The sequence below is a fragment of the Styela clava genome, chromosome 5, assembly GCF_964204865.1.
Source record: "Styela clava chromosome 5, kaStyClav1.hap1.2, whole genome shotgun sequence".
NCBI classification, from domain to species: Eukaryota; Metazoa; Chordata; class Ascidiacea; order Stolidobranchia; family Styelidae; genus Styela; species Styela clava.
Genome location: NC_135254.1, coordinates 13053375 through 13071979, shown reverse-complemented (window position 1 = coordinate 13071979; position 18605 = coordinate 13053375). Strand labels below are relative to the sequence as shown.

At 35.1% G+C, this 18605-nt stretch overlaps 1 protein-coding gene across 2 annotated transcripts; it reads left to right on the top strand.

The window, feature by feature from the left end:
• Positions 1 to 288: 288 nt before the first annotated feature.
• LOC120344863 (complement factor B-like) lies at positions 289 to 15747 on the top strand. 2 transcript variants are annotated; one of them, XM_039414184.2, is made up of 18 exons: positions 289 to 384; positions 880 to 1014; positions 1237 to 1380; positions 2669 to 2905; positions 3975 to 4211; positions 5542 to 5699; positions 6070 to 6214; positions 6914 to 7060; positions 7331 to 7404; positions 7850 to 8003; positions 8339 to 8484; positions 10953 to 11082; positions 12290 to 12423; positions 12694 to 12886; positions 13153 to 13279; positions 13921 to 14068; positions 14805 to 14958; positions 15480 to 15747. In XM_039414184.2, exons 1-17 carry the CDS (start codon positions 333 to 335, stop codon positions 14946 to 14948), a joined length of 2505 nt encoding a protein of 834 aa, XP_039270118.2. In that variant the 5' UTR covers positions 289 to 332; the 3' UTR covers positions 14949 to 14958; positions 15480 to 15747. The 2 variants fall into 2 exon arrangements, with proteins under 2 accessions (XP_039270118.2, XP_077969385.1); XM_078113259.1 differs by having other exon boundaries at positions 14805 to 14967.
• The last annotated feature ends 2858 nt before the right edge of the window (positions 15748 to 18605 follow it).

The following is an 18605-nucleotide window of genomic DNA, read 5'->3' as shown; positions in this document are numbered from 1 at the left end:
CGACCCCGGAAAATCTTCACGCGACCCACAGTTTGGGAACCACTGACCTAGAAGATGATTTGAAACATATTCTAGACTAGATTCTGGAGAGAACATAACTTTTGTGCAAAAATTTCTAGTTTCTCTAAACTTAGGGATACAATCATGCACTAAAATGTGAGTTCAAGTGTAAAAAAATTCAATTGCTCTACTCAATTGGGAGGTCATACCCTTGTAATACGGATTTTTGAAAGTTTGGAATGAGTTAATATCCTGTATATATTTTTTTTAATTTGATTTATTTATACCAGCATTTCAGTATACTTGATTGATATTTGGCTACTTACACTAAAATGTTAACAATATTATTTAGCCTACTTTTTGTCGTTCTCCTTTTTGAGCACGGTAAGTGCAATCCTTATCGATTTCCTTTGATTTAAATACGTTAGATTATAGATCAGGATCATTGCAATAAAACTTGGAACTAATGTGCAAATATTCGCTGACCTTGATTCGTTCAGGACATTTTGAACATTGCTTGAGAATTATTCAATTCAGTAACATTAAAGGCTGTCTTCGCATGATTATAAAGCTAGAACACAGCATAAAATTACTATGAAACCCTCAGCAATATAGTAGAAAGAGTATAATTAAGTGTCAGTTCATAGTCGTTGACAACATGTCCGGTATTTACAGCTGATCTATTCTGAAACCAAATATGCCCGTAGTGTGTATTTTTTATTAGGTCACTATAGTAATGGTGAAAGCAATGGTTTATAAATATTTCAAATAGTCACCCCCAACTCCACAACATTGAAAATAAATATCGAGTCTACGATTCCCACAAAGCATCCAAGCTCTAACTTAATATTCTTTTATTGCAATATACTTTTTACACAGGGTCATGCCAAGCATCATTGTGCGACGGTCCAGGAAGATATACATGCTCGGACGGAGTTTGCATATCAAGAGCTAGACTTTGCAATGGAGTAGCAGACTGCCGCAGCGGAGAAGATGAATCGAATTGTTACTATGGCAAATCAATATTTTTTCATTTTGCATTATAATAGTGATTTTTTAAATCGAGTTTTTGTAACCTCTAACCTCAAACATAATTTTGTTTTACCGCGAAATCAGATTTCTGGTTTTCCAACACAGCTATGATCATTAACGTAACAGACAGTGCTACATTAGTTAACCAATATAATATATTGGAGATTGGTAATATAATACTATTATATTTTTTAAATATATCAGGGTCCACGTGCGAAAAAAATTATCGTTGGTGGTTTGCAAACGGATATATATGCAAGCAAGGTTGTGGATCGACTCGACAATGCAAAGGTCAATTGAAGCAATGTGTATGCGATGATGAGTGTGGAAAGAGTTGCATCAATCCTAGTAGGAAATTAAAATCATTATAAGATAAAAACTAATTACCAACAATTATAAAAATATCATCATAAAAGCTTGTGGAGAATTTTTTTGTTTAGTTTTCTTAAAATTTTGCTCAAGCTGTTATGATGATATTTTCATATTTGTTGGTACAGGTAGAAGCAAAAACCTTCCACATTTCATTATTCAAAAAAATAAACAAGAAAAACCCTTTTGTGTAAACTTCTTCATAAAAACAAAGTCTTCAACATAGTCTCTCCAGCTACAATACATTGATGTAAGCGTCTTCTAAAGTTTTTCACCACCCGCTGAGTCAGTTCCCCTAAAAACTATTTTTTGTTTTACAAATGGTAGCTTTCAGTCGATTAGAGGTTGTTGGTCGGTGCTGTTACACATCCCTCGTAAAATACACCCAACCGAAAATAATCCACAAGGTTAATGGCCATCCCATATCGCCGTGAAAATAAATCGAATGTGTTGGAAACTGTCCTCGCAAAACATCCATTGATTTTCCATCTCCATCTTATTGAAAGCATACCGTTGCATGTTTTCTAAGATTCTTGAGTTTTGGCATCATAAAGTTTTGCAGCATCTGCGCATAACGATCTGAAGTAAAATAAATCACTTGTTCAAAGAAGTTTGAATTGATTTAAATTTACTTAAACTAAGTGAATACCTGCAACAGCATTGTGAAGTGAGAATTTATTATGTGAAAGATATTTTGCCTCACCCTGTAAAACTTTCTTCCACGTCCAGAATCTTTTGTCAAGGTCAATATGTTGTTTCTCAATAGATTATACTTGAAGATTATATATATATAGTTGGACCCGTAACGTTAGTAAGTTTTTGTACTGTGCAATTGTCAGGCCTGACCATGGCACATATCTTTCTGTCCCATCCCATTGGAATACAATTCAACAAAAATTGTTAAATTTAGTTTTAGCGCCTGCTAAATAGGACTACATGTACGCATAGACACGAAAAACAACAATTTTATTTACTTCGTCAACTTTAAATTCAGAACTTTTATACATGTGTCCATCAGCCCCTACAAAAAGTACATTGTTGAAGCTGAATATATTTTGCTTTTTATAACCAGCAATAGAGCTATGCTCAAATATATGGACACGAAGTCCATAACAAAATGTTTAACTATCAAAGCACCCTGAATCATACGTGATTACGTGTCCCACGGGATTCTCGTGGACATACAATTATTTAATTAGATCCAAACATTTTAAACTTGAAAACAATGTCAGTTATTACTTTGTAAAGTTTAGATGTTGTATTGTAGAATCAATATGTAAAGATGAACCACCAACCGTTGAACACGCTGTTTACCGGAATATCAGACGAACAGTTTTTGACAGGAACGGATTTAAGCGTTTGGAGATTGTTGATCGAGTAAGGCCTCCTTACTACTTGTGGGACATGATAACCTACACATGCGAACCTGGACGACGTTTGGTTGGCCCTCTACCGAGATGCAGTGGGCATCGCCGTTGGAGCAATGAGCTTCCGGAGTGCGTAGGTACATCCGTCTTATACATTATGGTGTAATAAAAATGGAACAGTTAATAATGCTATTTTCTTTTCTTATTTGATATAATATGTACAAAGGTGTATACTTTATAGCAGTGGTCGGCAACCACCGGGCCCCGGCCCATTGCCGGTCCGCGGAAAGGTTACTATCGGTCCGCAGAAGGGTGACACAAAAATTCACAAGGCCAAAATAACACCTCTGCAATCTAACAACCACAAACCCTACAACTAAAAACATCACACAATAGCAAAGTAGACAAACACAACGCATGTGAGCAGCATGTCTGTCTTTACAAATAATTTTCACGTCAATATATTGCAATAATGCTGCATCGATTTTACCTCTGCGTGAGAAAGTTCCACATCAGTCCAAATAAGATGTCTTAAACAAAATGATTCTCGCTAACAACGTGGCTGTTGGATTTGTAACCGTACGTGACAGCAACGAAATTTCCAGTTTGCCTCCTTTGTCATACTAAGCTCTTAAGTGAGGCAATGAATTCTTAGAAACTTCGTTGAACGGTGAGATAGTCTTGTCAGCGACGAAATACGGAATTAGGCTGGACATAAGCACATATTATGTGTATCACTACCGACCATGTCTCCAAATTGGAAAAAAGGTTAATGGGCAGCAAACAAATGCAGATCTCGATTGAATAGCATCACTTTTGTTTTTGAATATGCCAAATAAATTTTACGTAACTCGTATAATTTATTCCATATGCTTATAACTGTATCTAAGTTCGTTTGTATAAAAATGGTCCGCCAAAATTTTTGTCAGGCTTCACCGGTCCGCCACTTGAAAAAGGTTGCCGACCACTGCCTTATAGCACTCATGTTTACAATGAGGGAAAAATCATGTATGGCATAACAACATGAACATCTCGCTCGTCAATTCGACTCTTTTTATTTCATTGTATTACTGCTTTCACAGAAGCACGTATACCATATTTTACTAACTACTGTTTGTCCATATTCTATCAATGTTCTTGATGCTTCTAATGCTTCTGCAACTATTGCTTCTGTCACTTCAACACCGTTCTCTTTATTTTTATTAGAAATTACATGTCAGGGTCCCATCCCAGATGTAATTTATTCAACACACTATCGATTTTTGAGACCGTACAAAGGAAAAATGTTGCCAGTTTCAATTTGGAAGATTCCGAATATGAATGACGTGGCGCATATGAATGACGTGGTTGAATACACATGCGAAGAAGGATTCTTGCTCACGGGCAAACCTCCAAAATGTCTCAATAATGAAAAGTGGTCAACTCACACCACACAATGTATTGGTACGCATTTTAGACATCATTCGATGTGGTATTTCTCAATGTGTTTTATTCACGTAAGCGTAGATTTCTAATAATAATTTGTCGGAACAACAACGTAAAACATGCAGGAGTTGATACAATCGGATAAATAGCTAAATTTGAATTGTTCATAACTGTGATATGATGTGTTCTTGTTATAATTAATTTGACGACCAGTAAAACATCTTCAAAAGACGTGTGAATTACTTTTCAGCCTGTTTTATTTTACATAAAACGTTATTGTATTTGCAGATTGATATATTCAAATTGCGGTGCAATTATTGTTTTTCTCAATTAAAAATTGCCACTGATAAAATGATTACTCTATATGGTGTTTGCTTATTCTACCGTTCACATAAAATCGATTTGCAAGACTCAAATTTACGAAAGTCAATCCCGCAGAAATCGACCCCCAATTAAAATGAGAATTAATATTTCAAACGTATATTTGCATTTGCATGTTGCGTGCTTGTGTTTAGGATAGTCTGCCATGCCAGGATTATAATGGAGCATAATCACATAGAACAATAAATGGGACTAAAACGGTGCATTAAGTTGAATAAATAACAAATTATTATATATACATTATTTTGTTAGAACAAGTTGGTAATATCTGGAAACTTGACGGGCTGAGTTGTAATATGCTTCCTCTGACTAACAAGCACTCAGTACATGAATTATCAGTCCGCGACAATACGTATAGTAGTTAATGTGGTTGCTTCAAAACTTGTGAAGAAATCATGTATTCACACAAATTCACAAAAAGATACACAAGAATTTGCGGATCATGTTTGTTCAACAGACTAAATTACTCTGACAATAGATTGCATTACAACAATACCCTTTACGGAGTCGTCAATTTGTCATAGCAGAAATGCAAATTTTCAATATTTTCAAGTGTATCTTCATGGTTTAGGCTTTAGATGGTGTATCGCGTTAATAATATTAGTTCAGTAATAAAAGAACAGCTTCTAACATTGGAGAATTTTGACTACTTCGGGGTTGGAAATTTTGCGTATAAGAGCTTATCCAAACTTTTCCTGTGTCTCAGAAACCACACAAGATGAGAGTGGAATTTAATCTTGTTGCCAACTCTTGTCGAGGTGTTCAGGAAACCTTTGCATCAATCGTTCCAATTTCTCAATACTTTCGATGCCCAATTTCAAATCTAGACATGAGATTGTGGTAACTAAAATAATTTTATATGCCACTTCAAAAATTATTAAATTTAGCTTTTTTATAGTATAATATTTTATTATTTGGAAAATAATTGATGTAGAAATTTTTAATTACCAGAATTTTATTGTTTTAGCTCTTCGAAATCGACGTCGTAATTTTGGCCCGCCCATCAGCGCAGATGCAATTGATGGGAAAGAGATTTATCTCATGTTCGAGATCTCAGAAAGCGTTTTGAGACGACCAAAAGATTTCAAAAACGGAATAGAATTTGCAAAGCGACTTGTTCAACGGGTAAATTGAAGTAAAATATATTTTAAAACTACCGTATCAGTTTATTTTATCTAAACAAATTAGAAAAGTTTTCCATTCAAATTTAATTAGGAACTCATGGCTGATATTTAATGTGTTAGACTGCAATGTATTGTTGCTAATTTATATAAACAAAACCGAGCTTTGGTATAGTTACTCACCAAAAACAAGTGCGGTAATAATGACTATTTTTGAATGAGGATATTTTATTTTCAACTAACTCTAATATTTGATTTCCTCAAATATTAACTTAAATAATATTGAGATACTCCTGTAAAAAGTGATTCATTCTTTTTTTTACATTTCCAAGACCAAGGTCAACTATCATGTTTTTCACTGAATTTGTATTTAGATGAAAGGATTTAAGAGGACTTTACAGTTCGGAATAATGGTTTTTGCATCGGAATATCTTACGATCCTGGATATTTCTGAAAGTTCGACTAGTCCGAAAAGTATAAAGCAGATATTATTAATTTTGGACCAAATCTACGTGGGAGGTACAGTATGAAATCATTTGTTGATATGGTCAATTGATTGGGACTGTTCAGAGGCGTTTATTTTATTTATCTATAGCTTCAAATTCATATTTTCAATGTTTAAGACAAAATTCCCTAATGCGTTAGCAAATTTCACTAGAACAGACGTTCCTAAATTGCGTGTCGCAAACTGATGGGCCATTAAAGAGGTGTCGAATTGTGTCGTGAACGTTTCGTTTTGTGCGTATATATGAACTAAACTTAAGTTGTAAATCTCCCTTATTTTTTTGATACTCTCGCCGATTAGCACGTACAACATAACGTGACATTGTAAAATAACCATACCGACACCATAGTTGTCGGGAATCTTTCTAGCGCATATCGACTAATATCGAGGCACAAAAGTGCGTGGAAAAATTTTTTTTAGCACAAGCGTTCGTTTGCAAGCTATATAATAATAGCTGTTGTCAAATACTATACCAGTATATCAACTTGGAAAATGTACCTTCTTCCTCTATACCCAACCATGTGTCAACTTTATAGTTAGTTTGCGTCGCGGGGAAATTTATACCTTAATAATGTGATGTACAACAAAAAAGTTAGAAAACCGAAGACTGCACTTGACCCATTTTACGTGGTCTCATTTCTGCTGCAAGTGCACAGTTAAAAAAAAAGTTGAAAGTCGTCAATGTAATAAAATATAATATTTTGAACTTCCAGTCCTCAGCAGACATCATTACGTGGAAATAACAGGATCTGGAACAGCAACTGCAAATGCCTTGTTACAACTTGAAAATGTGATTGAACGAATGAATATTCAACCGAAAAATGCAAATAATAAAAGACAATGCTTCATTTTCACTGATGGTAAAAGAATATTTTTCTATGAGGGAAAGCCATCATGACAAATAGGCATTAGCAGCTCGCTTTACTAGCAAACCCCAAGTTTAACAACAACATTGGCCATTTTATCATATTATATTTTGTCGACAAGATAGTTTATCAAAAACAAAAAAAAAAGATTGAATCAGATGGCGAAATAAGTAATGATTTTTTGCATCTATAAAAAAATTTGCAGCTTTACGTTGAAAATAATTCGCAATAAATGCAAGCATATTCTGTTTAATACTTTTACAGGAGAACATACTGACGGAATTGATCCCATAATAATGAGAAAACGAATAGAAGCTCAATTCAGTCCGAATATTGAGGTATGCGATATTTCGTAGTTGTTTTACTGACTTTATTGAAGTCCTACAATACTCAGGCTCATAAAATAAACCGAAATATCCGAATAAAATGGCAATTTCGACAAAATAAATTAACTTGTGGTACCCCGAATTTCTATGAGTCTGGTAATATAGGCTACGAAACATTGTGCAGATGTAACTAATATTTCAGCAGGAACAAAGGTGACAGTAGCCTTTTAAAATTACCTCGAAACATATTACTATAATTTAATTCTAGTTCATCCGCCCTAATTACTTTCAGCAATATAGTTACATTGTGACATACCCGTTTAGAAATACAAAGACCGTCGGATCAGGAAATAATATTCATGAACACCGAAAATGTTATATGATTCACTTTTCATCGTATTCAAATTTCTTCTTCATCCAACTAGATTTTTAGTATAATTGCCTTTCGTTTGTTAAGTTTTACAGCATAACAGCTTGTAGGCATTGTCAAGAAGGTGCCAATCTAAAAGAATTGGTTGGACTCTCATCGAAAGATGGAGAAAACTACATTTATATAGAAGATTTTTATCAAATTCAGAGTTACCTCGATAGAATTACCGATTTAAAATTTGGTAAGAATTACTCATTGTTGTAGCCAGTGATTTTCCGAATAGTAAGAAAAAAAACTGTGTCATCAACATTCAAGTCCATACAAAACATTTTATGGTTTGGAAATTATACAACTCAACACACACAACTATCACAAAAAATTCTATGATTAAATTTCAAGGTAATTGTTTGAAATAATGTTCAATTGTACTTCGTCGTGAAAATTTTCGAAGCCGAGTTCCAGTTCCATCGAAGTTTTACTAAAAACTTGGTATAATAAAGGCTATTGAAATAGAGCCGTTTCGATCTTTTATTATATCATTTACATCCGGAGAAATACAACTTTTGGATTTTACAGATTTTGCGAAATGTGGCCAAGCTGGTGATGTCGGAAGCATAAAACAACAAACCAGATTACGTAGATCAATAGGTGGAGAAGACGCAGCTGAAAATGCTTGGCCCTGGCAAGTTTTAATTACAAGAAAAGCACGAACACCAGAGATGGTAAAACACAAATATATTTTTAAAAAATTAGTGCAAATTATCGAAATGCCAATAGCAGTTGATGCGAAATTATTACTAAAATGACCGATGACTATATTTTATGGGATATATATTTCAGGCATTCCACATATTCCACTTTAAATATTTACTTTGATCAAATATATCCATGGTGACTTGAAGTCGATGAATATTTGAATCTAGTCTATTTTATATTATTCAAACACTGATTATCATAATTTCATCATGCATATAAACATTACTATTCATTGATGGGATTGTAATATTTTATTTTGCGTAAATTTTTTTTTATTGTTGTTCTCATCATAATTTCCAACCGCTCGTGGTTGGTAGGGAAGCTTCAATTTAAATAATGTTTCTTGCCAACCGAATGTTTTTATATGTGTAATGTTTCCTGCCAACCGATAATTACCAGATAGCAATCAGTTTTGTTTAATTAACTATTTCAACCCTGACTTCTCTGAGCGAAATTACTTTTTCAACCTGAAATCTCGCGGCGCCTTATCGGTATAGGACGATAAAATAGTTTAAAATATTGGTTATTTTGAACGTTTATAACTTTTCAACAATTATGGGTAGGGTATTGACAGACATCTTAAACGAAAGCAAATTTTATCGTGCAGTGGGATAAAATGCTAAATTTGGAAATAAAGTTTGTCAAAAAGTGAGGAATTATTTTTAGTCTAAATATGTTTTTTTTCTGTTTGTAAGTGAGTTATGGCCCCCAAATGTCGTTTTTGGTTTTACCAATTTTACCTGCTCACATAGAGCTTCCTATATGCTTTTCGCTGATACTTGAATCATTTTCTTGACTATTGTATAACAAAAATTATAGCGAAATATGCAATTGTGCATTCTTGTGTCGGATGATGAAGTTCGATGAGTGGCCATGACGCACTGATTACGTAGCTATACGCAAATGCCGATCACATGACTAGCGTCACGAAAATGTTGCTACGTACCATCGAGACGTATTGCGTCGCAAATTGCGTAGGGTAACAATTACGTTGCGTAGGGTAACAATTAGCGTGTGATCACGTTCTAATCGTGACATCAGTCGAAGAGTTTCGAAAAACTTTAATCCTTTTTATCCTGTCAACATTGAAACACCGGATGCGTAAAATGAATACTGTAATGGTCTAACAAGACTAGAAACTTTTTCCTGGAGAATGGTTCGTTTGATCGCCAATTTTTTGTTCAAATATCAATGAAAAGTGAGTATTTCATTGCTCAAAAGATCAGAATATAAGATTGTATGAAATATTAGCCGGAGCAAGTAAAGATCTCGAACTTCATCGTTCACTGTCTGAATCCATCAAATTTGGAAGCGTCTGATTCAGGAGTCATACTGAGGCCAGAAACGCACCTGAAATGTATTACACATGTTTCGGTCTTATTCAATTATCGAGGTACCAATAAGTTGTAATCTCGGTACCGCTTTATATGAAACTGTACACTGTACAGTATGATTTTTAAAAGGAATTTCCGCTGTAAGATTCGCCAGGCATAGTCATAGTCAAGTTTATTTTTTCCCATTCAGTAAGAAATAACATACGAAATTAACAAAATACAAAACTGAAAACACATTTTTACTGGGGAAGGGAAGTCGCGGGGAACCAGGAATGGTTATCGAGCAGCGACACCCGAGGTTCAATATCTAACTTTATTTTTTAATTAAGGAAATTACGTTTTTAGAACACTTTTAATATGAATGAGCATGGCTTTGGCAGCTGAACCACATATAAAATTCCAAGAGACATAAAAGTTATATGAGACGATCACAAATAGTACATGGCAACATCTCTAATCGAACCCACCAGATAACTTATCGGGATTCCCCGACTGACAGGCACTAAGGAAATCTTTATTTTTTGGAAGAAGATTGAACGACTTTAGCATATTTTCATGCCAGCACACTGTAACTCCTACGATCTTATGAATTATATCAAGTCGTACAAACTGATAGGACATCCATTATGGTTTCATCTTTTAATTATTCTGTTATTTAATAATAAACCACTATTATCTGGTTTATGTTAAATATATTTGCCTATAAAATTTGAATTGCTTAACATAAAACCATTACGAAAGTGTCCACAGAAAGATACTCAAATTCTCTATATTTATTGTCGTCGTTGTTGTATATATATTACACATTAGGTTATTTCTTTAAGAAATCGGAACTTTTTTGGTATTTCAAATTTGCTTTCACTTAATTTCATACGCACTTTAATAGCCCCGATGACCGACTTTCATGCAGTATGAAACCTATTTGAATACTCATTTTGGTTCCTAAACATCAAGAGTTCTTTGCATTTATAAAGTTCTTTGCTTTTTACACGAGGCGCAAGCCGGAAATTCGGCTTGTAGGGGGAGAGAGCGTTCTCGGGCAAGCCGGAAAACCGGCTCACAGAGTTCAAATATCTTGATAATTTTGACATTAATTTTAGACTTTAGGGACGAATCATCTGAGAGGAGGAGGTTCAATTTTGAATAAAAAATGGATATTAACGGCAGCTCATATATTTGATACTAAATCGATGTACAATGGGTGGTTGGAGCAATTTGTGGTGTCTGTGGGTAAGATTATATACCTGTAAGCTGTGATATTGCGTGCACGAAGGTGATATAAGTAAAACAATTTTTTTTTTCGAGAGATCAGTAATGTCCATCGGTCAGAGAAAAAATTACTTGATAAATACATATGCAGACAAAAATACACAAATATGTCTAATGGTAATTCTCGTCCTTCGTTATTCATGATATGGAAAACAAAACCAAATAAACACGAAATCAACGCAGTAATATATGAATTCGATTCCACATATATATTTATATCTTCACACGTGACCATATGACCTTGGAGGGAGCGCGAGCTCGCAAAATCCATCGGCAGGAAATCGACGAGGTGTAATATTTTTTGAATCCTCTACAGTTCCGGTAAAATACCGAGAACCCTAAATCTCATGACAAATTCCTTAAAATATAAAAGTAATAGCATTTGAGAAAATAGTTGCATTTTCATACAGGCCTACAGCATAGAAGAAGGTATATGTTTAGTAGTTTATTAGTGTCAACTACTCGTTTCAATATCACTTAAAAAATTGCAGCCGCAACAAGATAAAAAAAATAATAATTTAGCAACATGTTTCCTAGGCCCACTTCGTTCCCGATAATGAAAATGTCTTTTAAGCAAACATAGTCCAGTTATTAGATGCTGTTTGATAAGTTATCCAAATGAAGGAAGTCAGTTAGCTATACTATATCTACTATTTTTCACGTATGGATTGCAGTGATAAATTGCTGTTGTTGTTAGGGTGATGGTTGTTCTAAGGAAAACTCGCGCGTTTCAATTCAAATTTCAATGCTTTAAGATGGTTAAAGCGGCTAGAGAGCGATAGCTTCATTGAAATACATAGTCACATCACATACACACACTTTCATCCTTAATGCATATTTCATCTAAATTTTTTATGTTTTATTAAATTACACTTTTTTTCAAAATCTGACAACGAATTGTGCGTGTCATGCTTGCCCGCTGATAGTTTCAGTAAACTATGTGTTTAACCCTAGGGCCTAGGCCTTGCCATACCGGCACCGCGACGTTCGTATCCCTATTTTTAGCATTGAATTCTTGTTTGTTTTTCACTTCTCTGCCGATATTTTACTTCGAGCAGAGATGGTGGAATTTTCACTTTGATCATTAACGAGGGTTTCATAAGATTCTATTTAAGTTTTCCCTTTTCCATTTAATGTTTTCCGAAATAAACCAATAATAATTATTCAGGGATATTCACTCGACCTACCTTTCGCAATGAAAAAGTCACATCTACCATCAAAATGTATTCAATCGGAGACTACATTCCACACGAACAATATTCAAATGAAGAGGGTAATAATTTCGAACACGACATTGCTTTGGTAAGAGTTTAACTTTCAGACAAGAAAAAAACATTTATGAAATCATACTGTAGCAAAATATTTCGAAACAGTGAAAATTCTAAACCTAAAGAAATCAATAAATTATAAGTTTTGTCGAATAAGAATTATAACTGCCTCCCAAAAATGGTATTGTTCAATAAGTTGAATCTGGAACTTGTATGGAATGTTTTCAAGGTCGGCCTTCCACATATTTATTGCAATCTTATTCTCCACAAAGTGTTTTGATATTTGAAATATTTCACTTTATAGATAAAACTTGGGCCTGAGTTTGATTCAAACATGCAAGCCATTGGGGCTGACCAACTAACATTTGGATACTACATTCGTCCCGTATGTCTGCCTTGCACTGGGACTTGCTTGACAGCAGAGCAATTGGTGGATGATAATGGAATATCATTGATAAAAGAAGGAATGAGCGAATCAGAGAAATGTCGGATAGAAGGTTTGGCACTTTACATTATCGTGAGGTAACAGAATTTTGATCAAGCCATATCCAATTTAAGGCTTCAATAAACGGACGAATGCAGCTCTTGTTGAAAAAGTTTTCTAAGCAAATTTTCAAATTTGTGAACATGGATTACATTGCACAAAAAAGAAATATTTGGAATAAAATATATATAAAAGAAAGATACTTCGCGTATTCAGAAAATCTGACAAACAAAATACTAACGGATGAATGCATAAACTTTGACTTATTTTATTTAACAGAGAAACAACTCCTTGGCAATGACGCAAAAGTTGTCTTAACCGGATTCGGACATATGAATATCAGTCATACGTTTAACCCATCCAGAAATCTTCGACAAGCTTTACTTCAAATCGAAAGACGACAAACGTACGTTATATGATTTAAATGATTTATATGATTTATATCATTTACTCTGTATGTGCCAAGTTCTGTTTTTCACTTTCGACAACTTTTTATCATATAACCTAAATGTGAAAGAAATGCATGCTTCAGCATGCATCAGTTCATTAAGCCAGTAAAGTTCTGTCAAATTGAAATTAACGTTGCTGGGCACGCCGATCCAGTTTTCAAAGTGCTTAGTCATGTTAATAAGCGTTATTCTCGTTTAATTGTGTACATTGAGGTATATCGCATTCGCTTGATGGCGCCCTTGCGCTCGTCAAGCGGTACCGGTTTCCTTAATTAAAGTCCTCATGGCTCTTCATATTTCCGTATTTTATTTATCATCCGTTGTTGTTGTTTCTATGCTTTTTAGTACCGTATTGTACGTGATAAACCCAAGTCTTTTGCTATATCTGTTGCTGTAATCCAGCATATAGGTGTCGCTGACACGATGACTTAATAGTCTTTCGCGACTCCTCGTCAATTGCGAAACATTGTGTATTTTTGATTTATTTAAATTTATTATTATTTGTTGACAATGTTTCATGCACGACGAAATAAAATATCTGAATCTGAATCTTAAAAAACGTAATTTCCTCATTCACTGCGGATTTCATATTCTTTAGCTGTGAACGAGTGACAGAGAAAATTAGACGTACAGAAAGCTTGGATACTCTCATATTTTCAGACAATATGTTTTGTTGCAAATCTGGAGATCCAAATAAAATGATTAATGCTTGTGCAGGAGATACCGGGAACCCAGTAGTGAGAGAGGTAATCAATTTATTTTTAAATTACAAAGACCGAACAAGGGTGCAAACGGATTGAATATACTTGGTAGTGTATCAATCTAATCATTCAATGAAGATCAACTAACAGTTCTCGAACCCGAAAATATTCTCCCATGATTTACCATTGCCAATTCTGATAAGTAAGGCAGTATTATCGCATCGGTGGAATTTTTACCCAATGTGTTATAAGCAGACTACCCATCGATATGCCCATATTATTGTGTTGGTTTGCTCGAACTCTATAAACTTTGACATTTGGGGCTGACATACATGACTCGACAATTGGTAAGGCGTAGCACCGAGTTCGCTGAGCAAAATAAAATATAGACTAATGACGGGATAAAAAAAATTTCCTGTTAATTAAAATAAAGCATCCAAATTGTGGCGAACTATGGGATCTCACCAGAGGTCCCAAAGTTAAGTAAAAATAGAATTAATAGCCTTCTGTCGACGTCTTGTATCTTCAAGTATTGAGAAATTGTAACTGATTGGTCCATCATTTGCGGATAAAAACGATCTTTCATCTAACAAAAATACGTCCCAACAACAAGACTAACAACAACAACACAGCAATCCATGCACTTCATGTCCAATGAACAAGAAAATCGGAGATGGGAGAAACATCCGTGATATTAGTAATTTTAAAGAGCATATCAGAAACATCGACAAATACCAAAACCCCTAATATTAAAGTACAATGTGTACTTCCTACATTCCAGGTGAAAAATGTTGAGGCTGAAGGTTCATGCTGGGTTCAAGTAGGAATAGTAAGCTTTGGATTTACATGTGGCTCGGACTTTCCGGGATATTACACAAATGTTGCAAGATACGTTCCTTGGATTCAATCAAAAACTGAAGCATAATGAAACCAATGTGCGTGAGGTTCGAAATTCATTTTATTGTATCGGATGATTTTTAAGATCTTTCATATTATGATCATATTTCATGTCAAAAATGATTTGCACTCACTACACTGGGGAGTAAATTTTTATCTGTTAAAAAGTTAATGCTCACGACAAATTTAGGTATCGGTTTTGATTAATCAGTTTCTAATCTATAGATATCACTAAATGTATAGCTCATGCCTTGCTGCTTCTCTGGTATTGTTAATGTAATATGCATTTCAAATAGATTTCTTATATTCAATTTCAACTGGTATTCTACTCGTATATTTGAAATGATTCACATGTAGCGTGTCGTGCCAGTGATAGCTCACGACTCTTCTTTCCTCTTCAATACCTTTGGACCTCGAATTCATACGAAAAACACAGTTATATACAGTACATAAATAATCGGTAATCCTTGAAATCATCCACGACTCGCGACTTTTTTTCAGCAAACTTGTATACAAATTTAGTTAAATTCTAACAATTCCAGTGTTATTTGTATTTCAGTAAAAAGACGTAACAAGAATATGGACGAATCATCCTCATATAAACGTCATCAACTCAACTTTATATCTCTCTTATGTGACTGACAAAAATACACTAGCACTAGAGCAATAAAAAAGACGGTGTGGCATCGTCACAATTATCTCATTCTTGATTTATTTCCCCCATTTTGGGCGAAAAAGTATTTTTATTTTTAAATGTTGTTTTGACGATTTGGTAAACAACTTCTTTGAGATTTCCCTCTAATTATAATGAGCATTGTCAACTGTTATACATGACCGTTTAATTTTGATATAAATGAACAAAATTCACCGAGTACGTCATTCAGCTGTCGTGAAATCTCGCTTGGCGGAACACGGAATGAACTCGTTTTCTCAATCATATGAGCCCCACCTTCTCAGCATAATGTTTGCCTGTCGATGGACAAACTTCTTTCTGGTAATTTTTGCGTTTGGCTTGGTTAAAAAAAGAAGCACCGATTAATGTGAATTATATTACGAGATTGATGAGATATTTCTAATAAAGCAGAATTTATATACTCGGACATGATATTTTAATAGCAATGTAAAATAAAACTAGATCGACTTGAAATAACCAAATAAAGATTGTCAAACTGAATTACTGGCCGCGCACCGAACAGCAAAAATATATATAAATAAAATTCAAGTTGATAAAGAACGTCAAACAAGCAAGTAAGCAACTCTAGGCTGAGAAAAGGTATGCCCTGTGACAATGTTAGACAGACGTAATTACAATCATTTAATGACAGTGCGCCAATAAGAACGTATTCGAACCTGGCGCTTAGCCTATTGTTTTATAGCAGGGGTTCCCAAAGTTGATTGACCGCAGGCCAAAATTCGAAGCAGATAGATATTCCCGGGCCAGAAAAAGGCCGCGACGTCAAGACTGGACTTGGGAGCGCGCTTAAGCGCCCTGAAAAAAATTTGGAAAAATAGGTACACGCTTGATTTTAGATACACCTAGCGTCGCAGTTTGTTATGTAATAAAATCATTAACTATAATAGTTAGGTGATTGAATACCCGAGGAATAACAAGCACAACTTTCAACAAAGGAATTTGCAACTGATAGTGACTAATGAAGTTACTTGCTCATCAATAAGAATGCTAAGTAATGCAAGCAATACATCGGATTCGATTCCAGTCGATTCCGCGTAGAATCGATTTTATAATCGAATCCAGACTCGATTCCGCCATCGCTACTCATCAAGCGTACGGGATCTTACAAATAGCTACTTATGGCTTGTTTTGTAACACTATAAACAGCCCAATGTATATAAATATAAAAAAAAAATGCCAACATAATTTAGTTGTGTATTTTTGTATATATATATATATACGTGTAATTAGGGTTGGCTCGAAATCAAATGTTCAAAACATGGTTTTTATGAAACTTAGTATGATATTGACGTCGAAATGTCGGCCCAATTTCCCTCCAAACAAGCATCTGTATGAGTATATCCACTGATATGCAAAAGCTATCTTATCTGGGAATCTTATCTTCTCTCTAGTCACACCCCAACATCGTTCAACATATGTTTTTGTTAGTGAATTAGATTCTATACATTTTTCCAGAATTTTTGATGGCTACTATTTACATAAAGTCGACTTAGTTTTCTACTTATGAATTTTTAAAAACCGCTCGAACAAAAATCGAACGCAGTTCGAAAATGGCCTTTGATGACGTAGTAGCCTACTGAGACTCATTCCAGAACTTGCCTTCATCGCGCATTCGCGAGTAGGTTGTTTAAACTTTGCTTTTGACATTTAATTCCAGTTCGTCATTACGTAGTTTGATAACGATTAAAACAATAATGTAACATAAAACAGAATAAGCACACAGAGCGCTATAATTGCCTTTAACCTAATGGGAAATTACTTTGGCGAGTTCTGAGTATTACGTCATCAGCGGACCCTTTCAGTTGGCACAAGCAATTAACCGTTTTAGTGGTTTACAGTCATATTTCTCCACTGATAGTATGAAATTTGGTCTGCTGATTGATTCACTACTTAAATTGTCTTATGCGTCTTGTCATGATGATTGCATATCAACTTATTTTTCTTGTAAAAAGTGAATTAAATAAACTACGATTAAAAACGAGATATTGTCTGCACAAATATTCGCACTTTAAACAAGAGAGCTATGCTCAAATATATGGACACGTAGCGCCACCCAGTGGGAATAATTTTGATGACGTCATAGCGAAAAAGTAATAGCATTCTGGAGAAAAATTTTATCTTCAACCTCTTAAAATTTCAAAGCAATTGGTCCAGTATTCGAGAGAAAAGCGATTTTTTCAAAACGTGTCAAAGAACAAGGACACTAAGAACAACAATAAGAACAACAACAACATAATATTGAAACGATCGCTATGTCCACCACGTGTCCAATAATTAAGCAGCGCACACGATAGTCCCCGGTAAACGACTTCCATTCAGGAATTTATATACCTGCTTCGAATGAACGCAGTATATTTAATGTATTTATTTCGGAGCAATTGGCCTCGTCGTGAGCTTCCAAGCGTGACGTCGTTAATTCAGTATGATTCTGAATACCTGGGTCCTCGTCAGTAACAGTGGCGCGGGGAAAGCGTAGAGACATGGCCAAGCGTAAGACGAGGGTTCGAACCCCACAGGCTAGACAGAGTTTCAGAACTGGCAGACTAGGCCGGGTGATCGAGGAAAGTAGAGTGGCAAGAAAAACATGGAGGTGAAATAGAAACCAAAGGGTACAGCAGCGTGTGGAATGACCGAAGTAAGCCAGCGACGGACCAGTCAAGGGAAATTGAGATGAAGTGAGCGGGATACAGCAACGACCAGGATAGACCGAGCCAGCAGGCAAGGTGCCAGAGGGAATGCGGAAATAGGTGGCTGAGCTGAGGGAATAGCGAAATAGAATCGACCAGGATAGACCGAGCCAGCTGACAAGGGTGGCTGAAGGAATGAAGGTGACTTGACGAGGAGCAACAAAAGATGAAAAGGAAATAAAAACTATAGGGGACAGCGTGTGCACATACTAGCTGCAAGCCGTCAAGAAAATTAAGCACGGGCTAGTAAAAAAAAAGATGGAGGGAGGTAGGTGAGTGGGAAATGGCAACGGCAGAAAAAGGC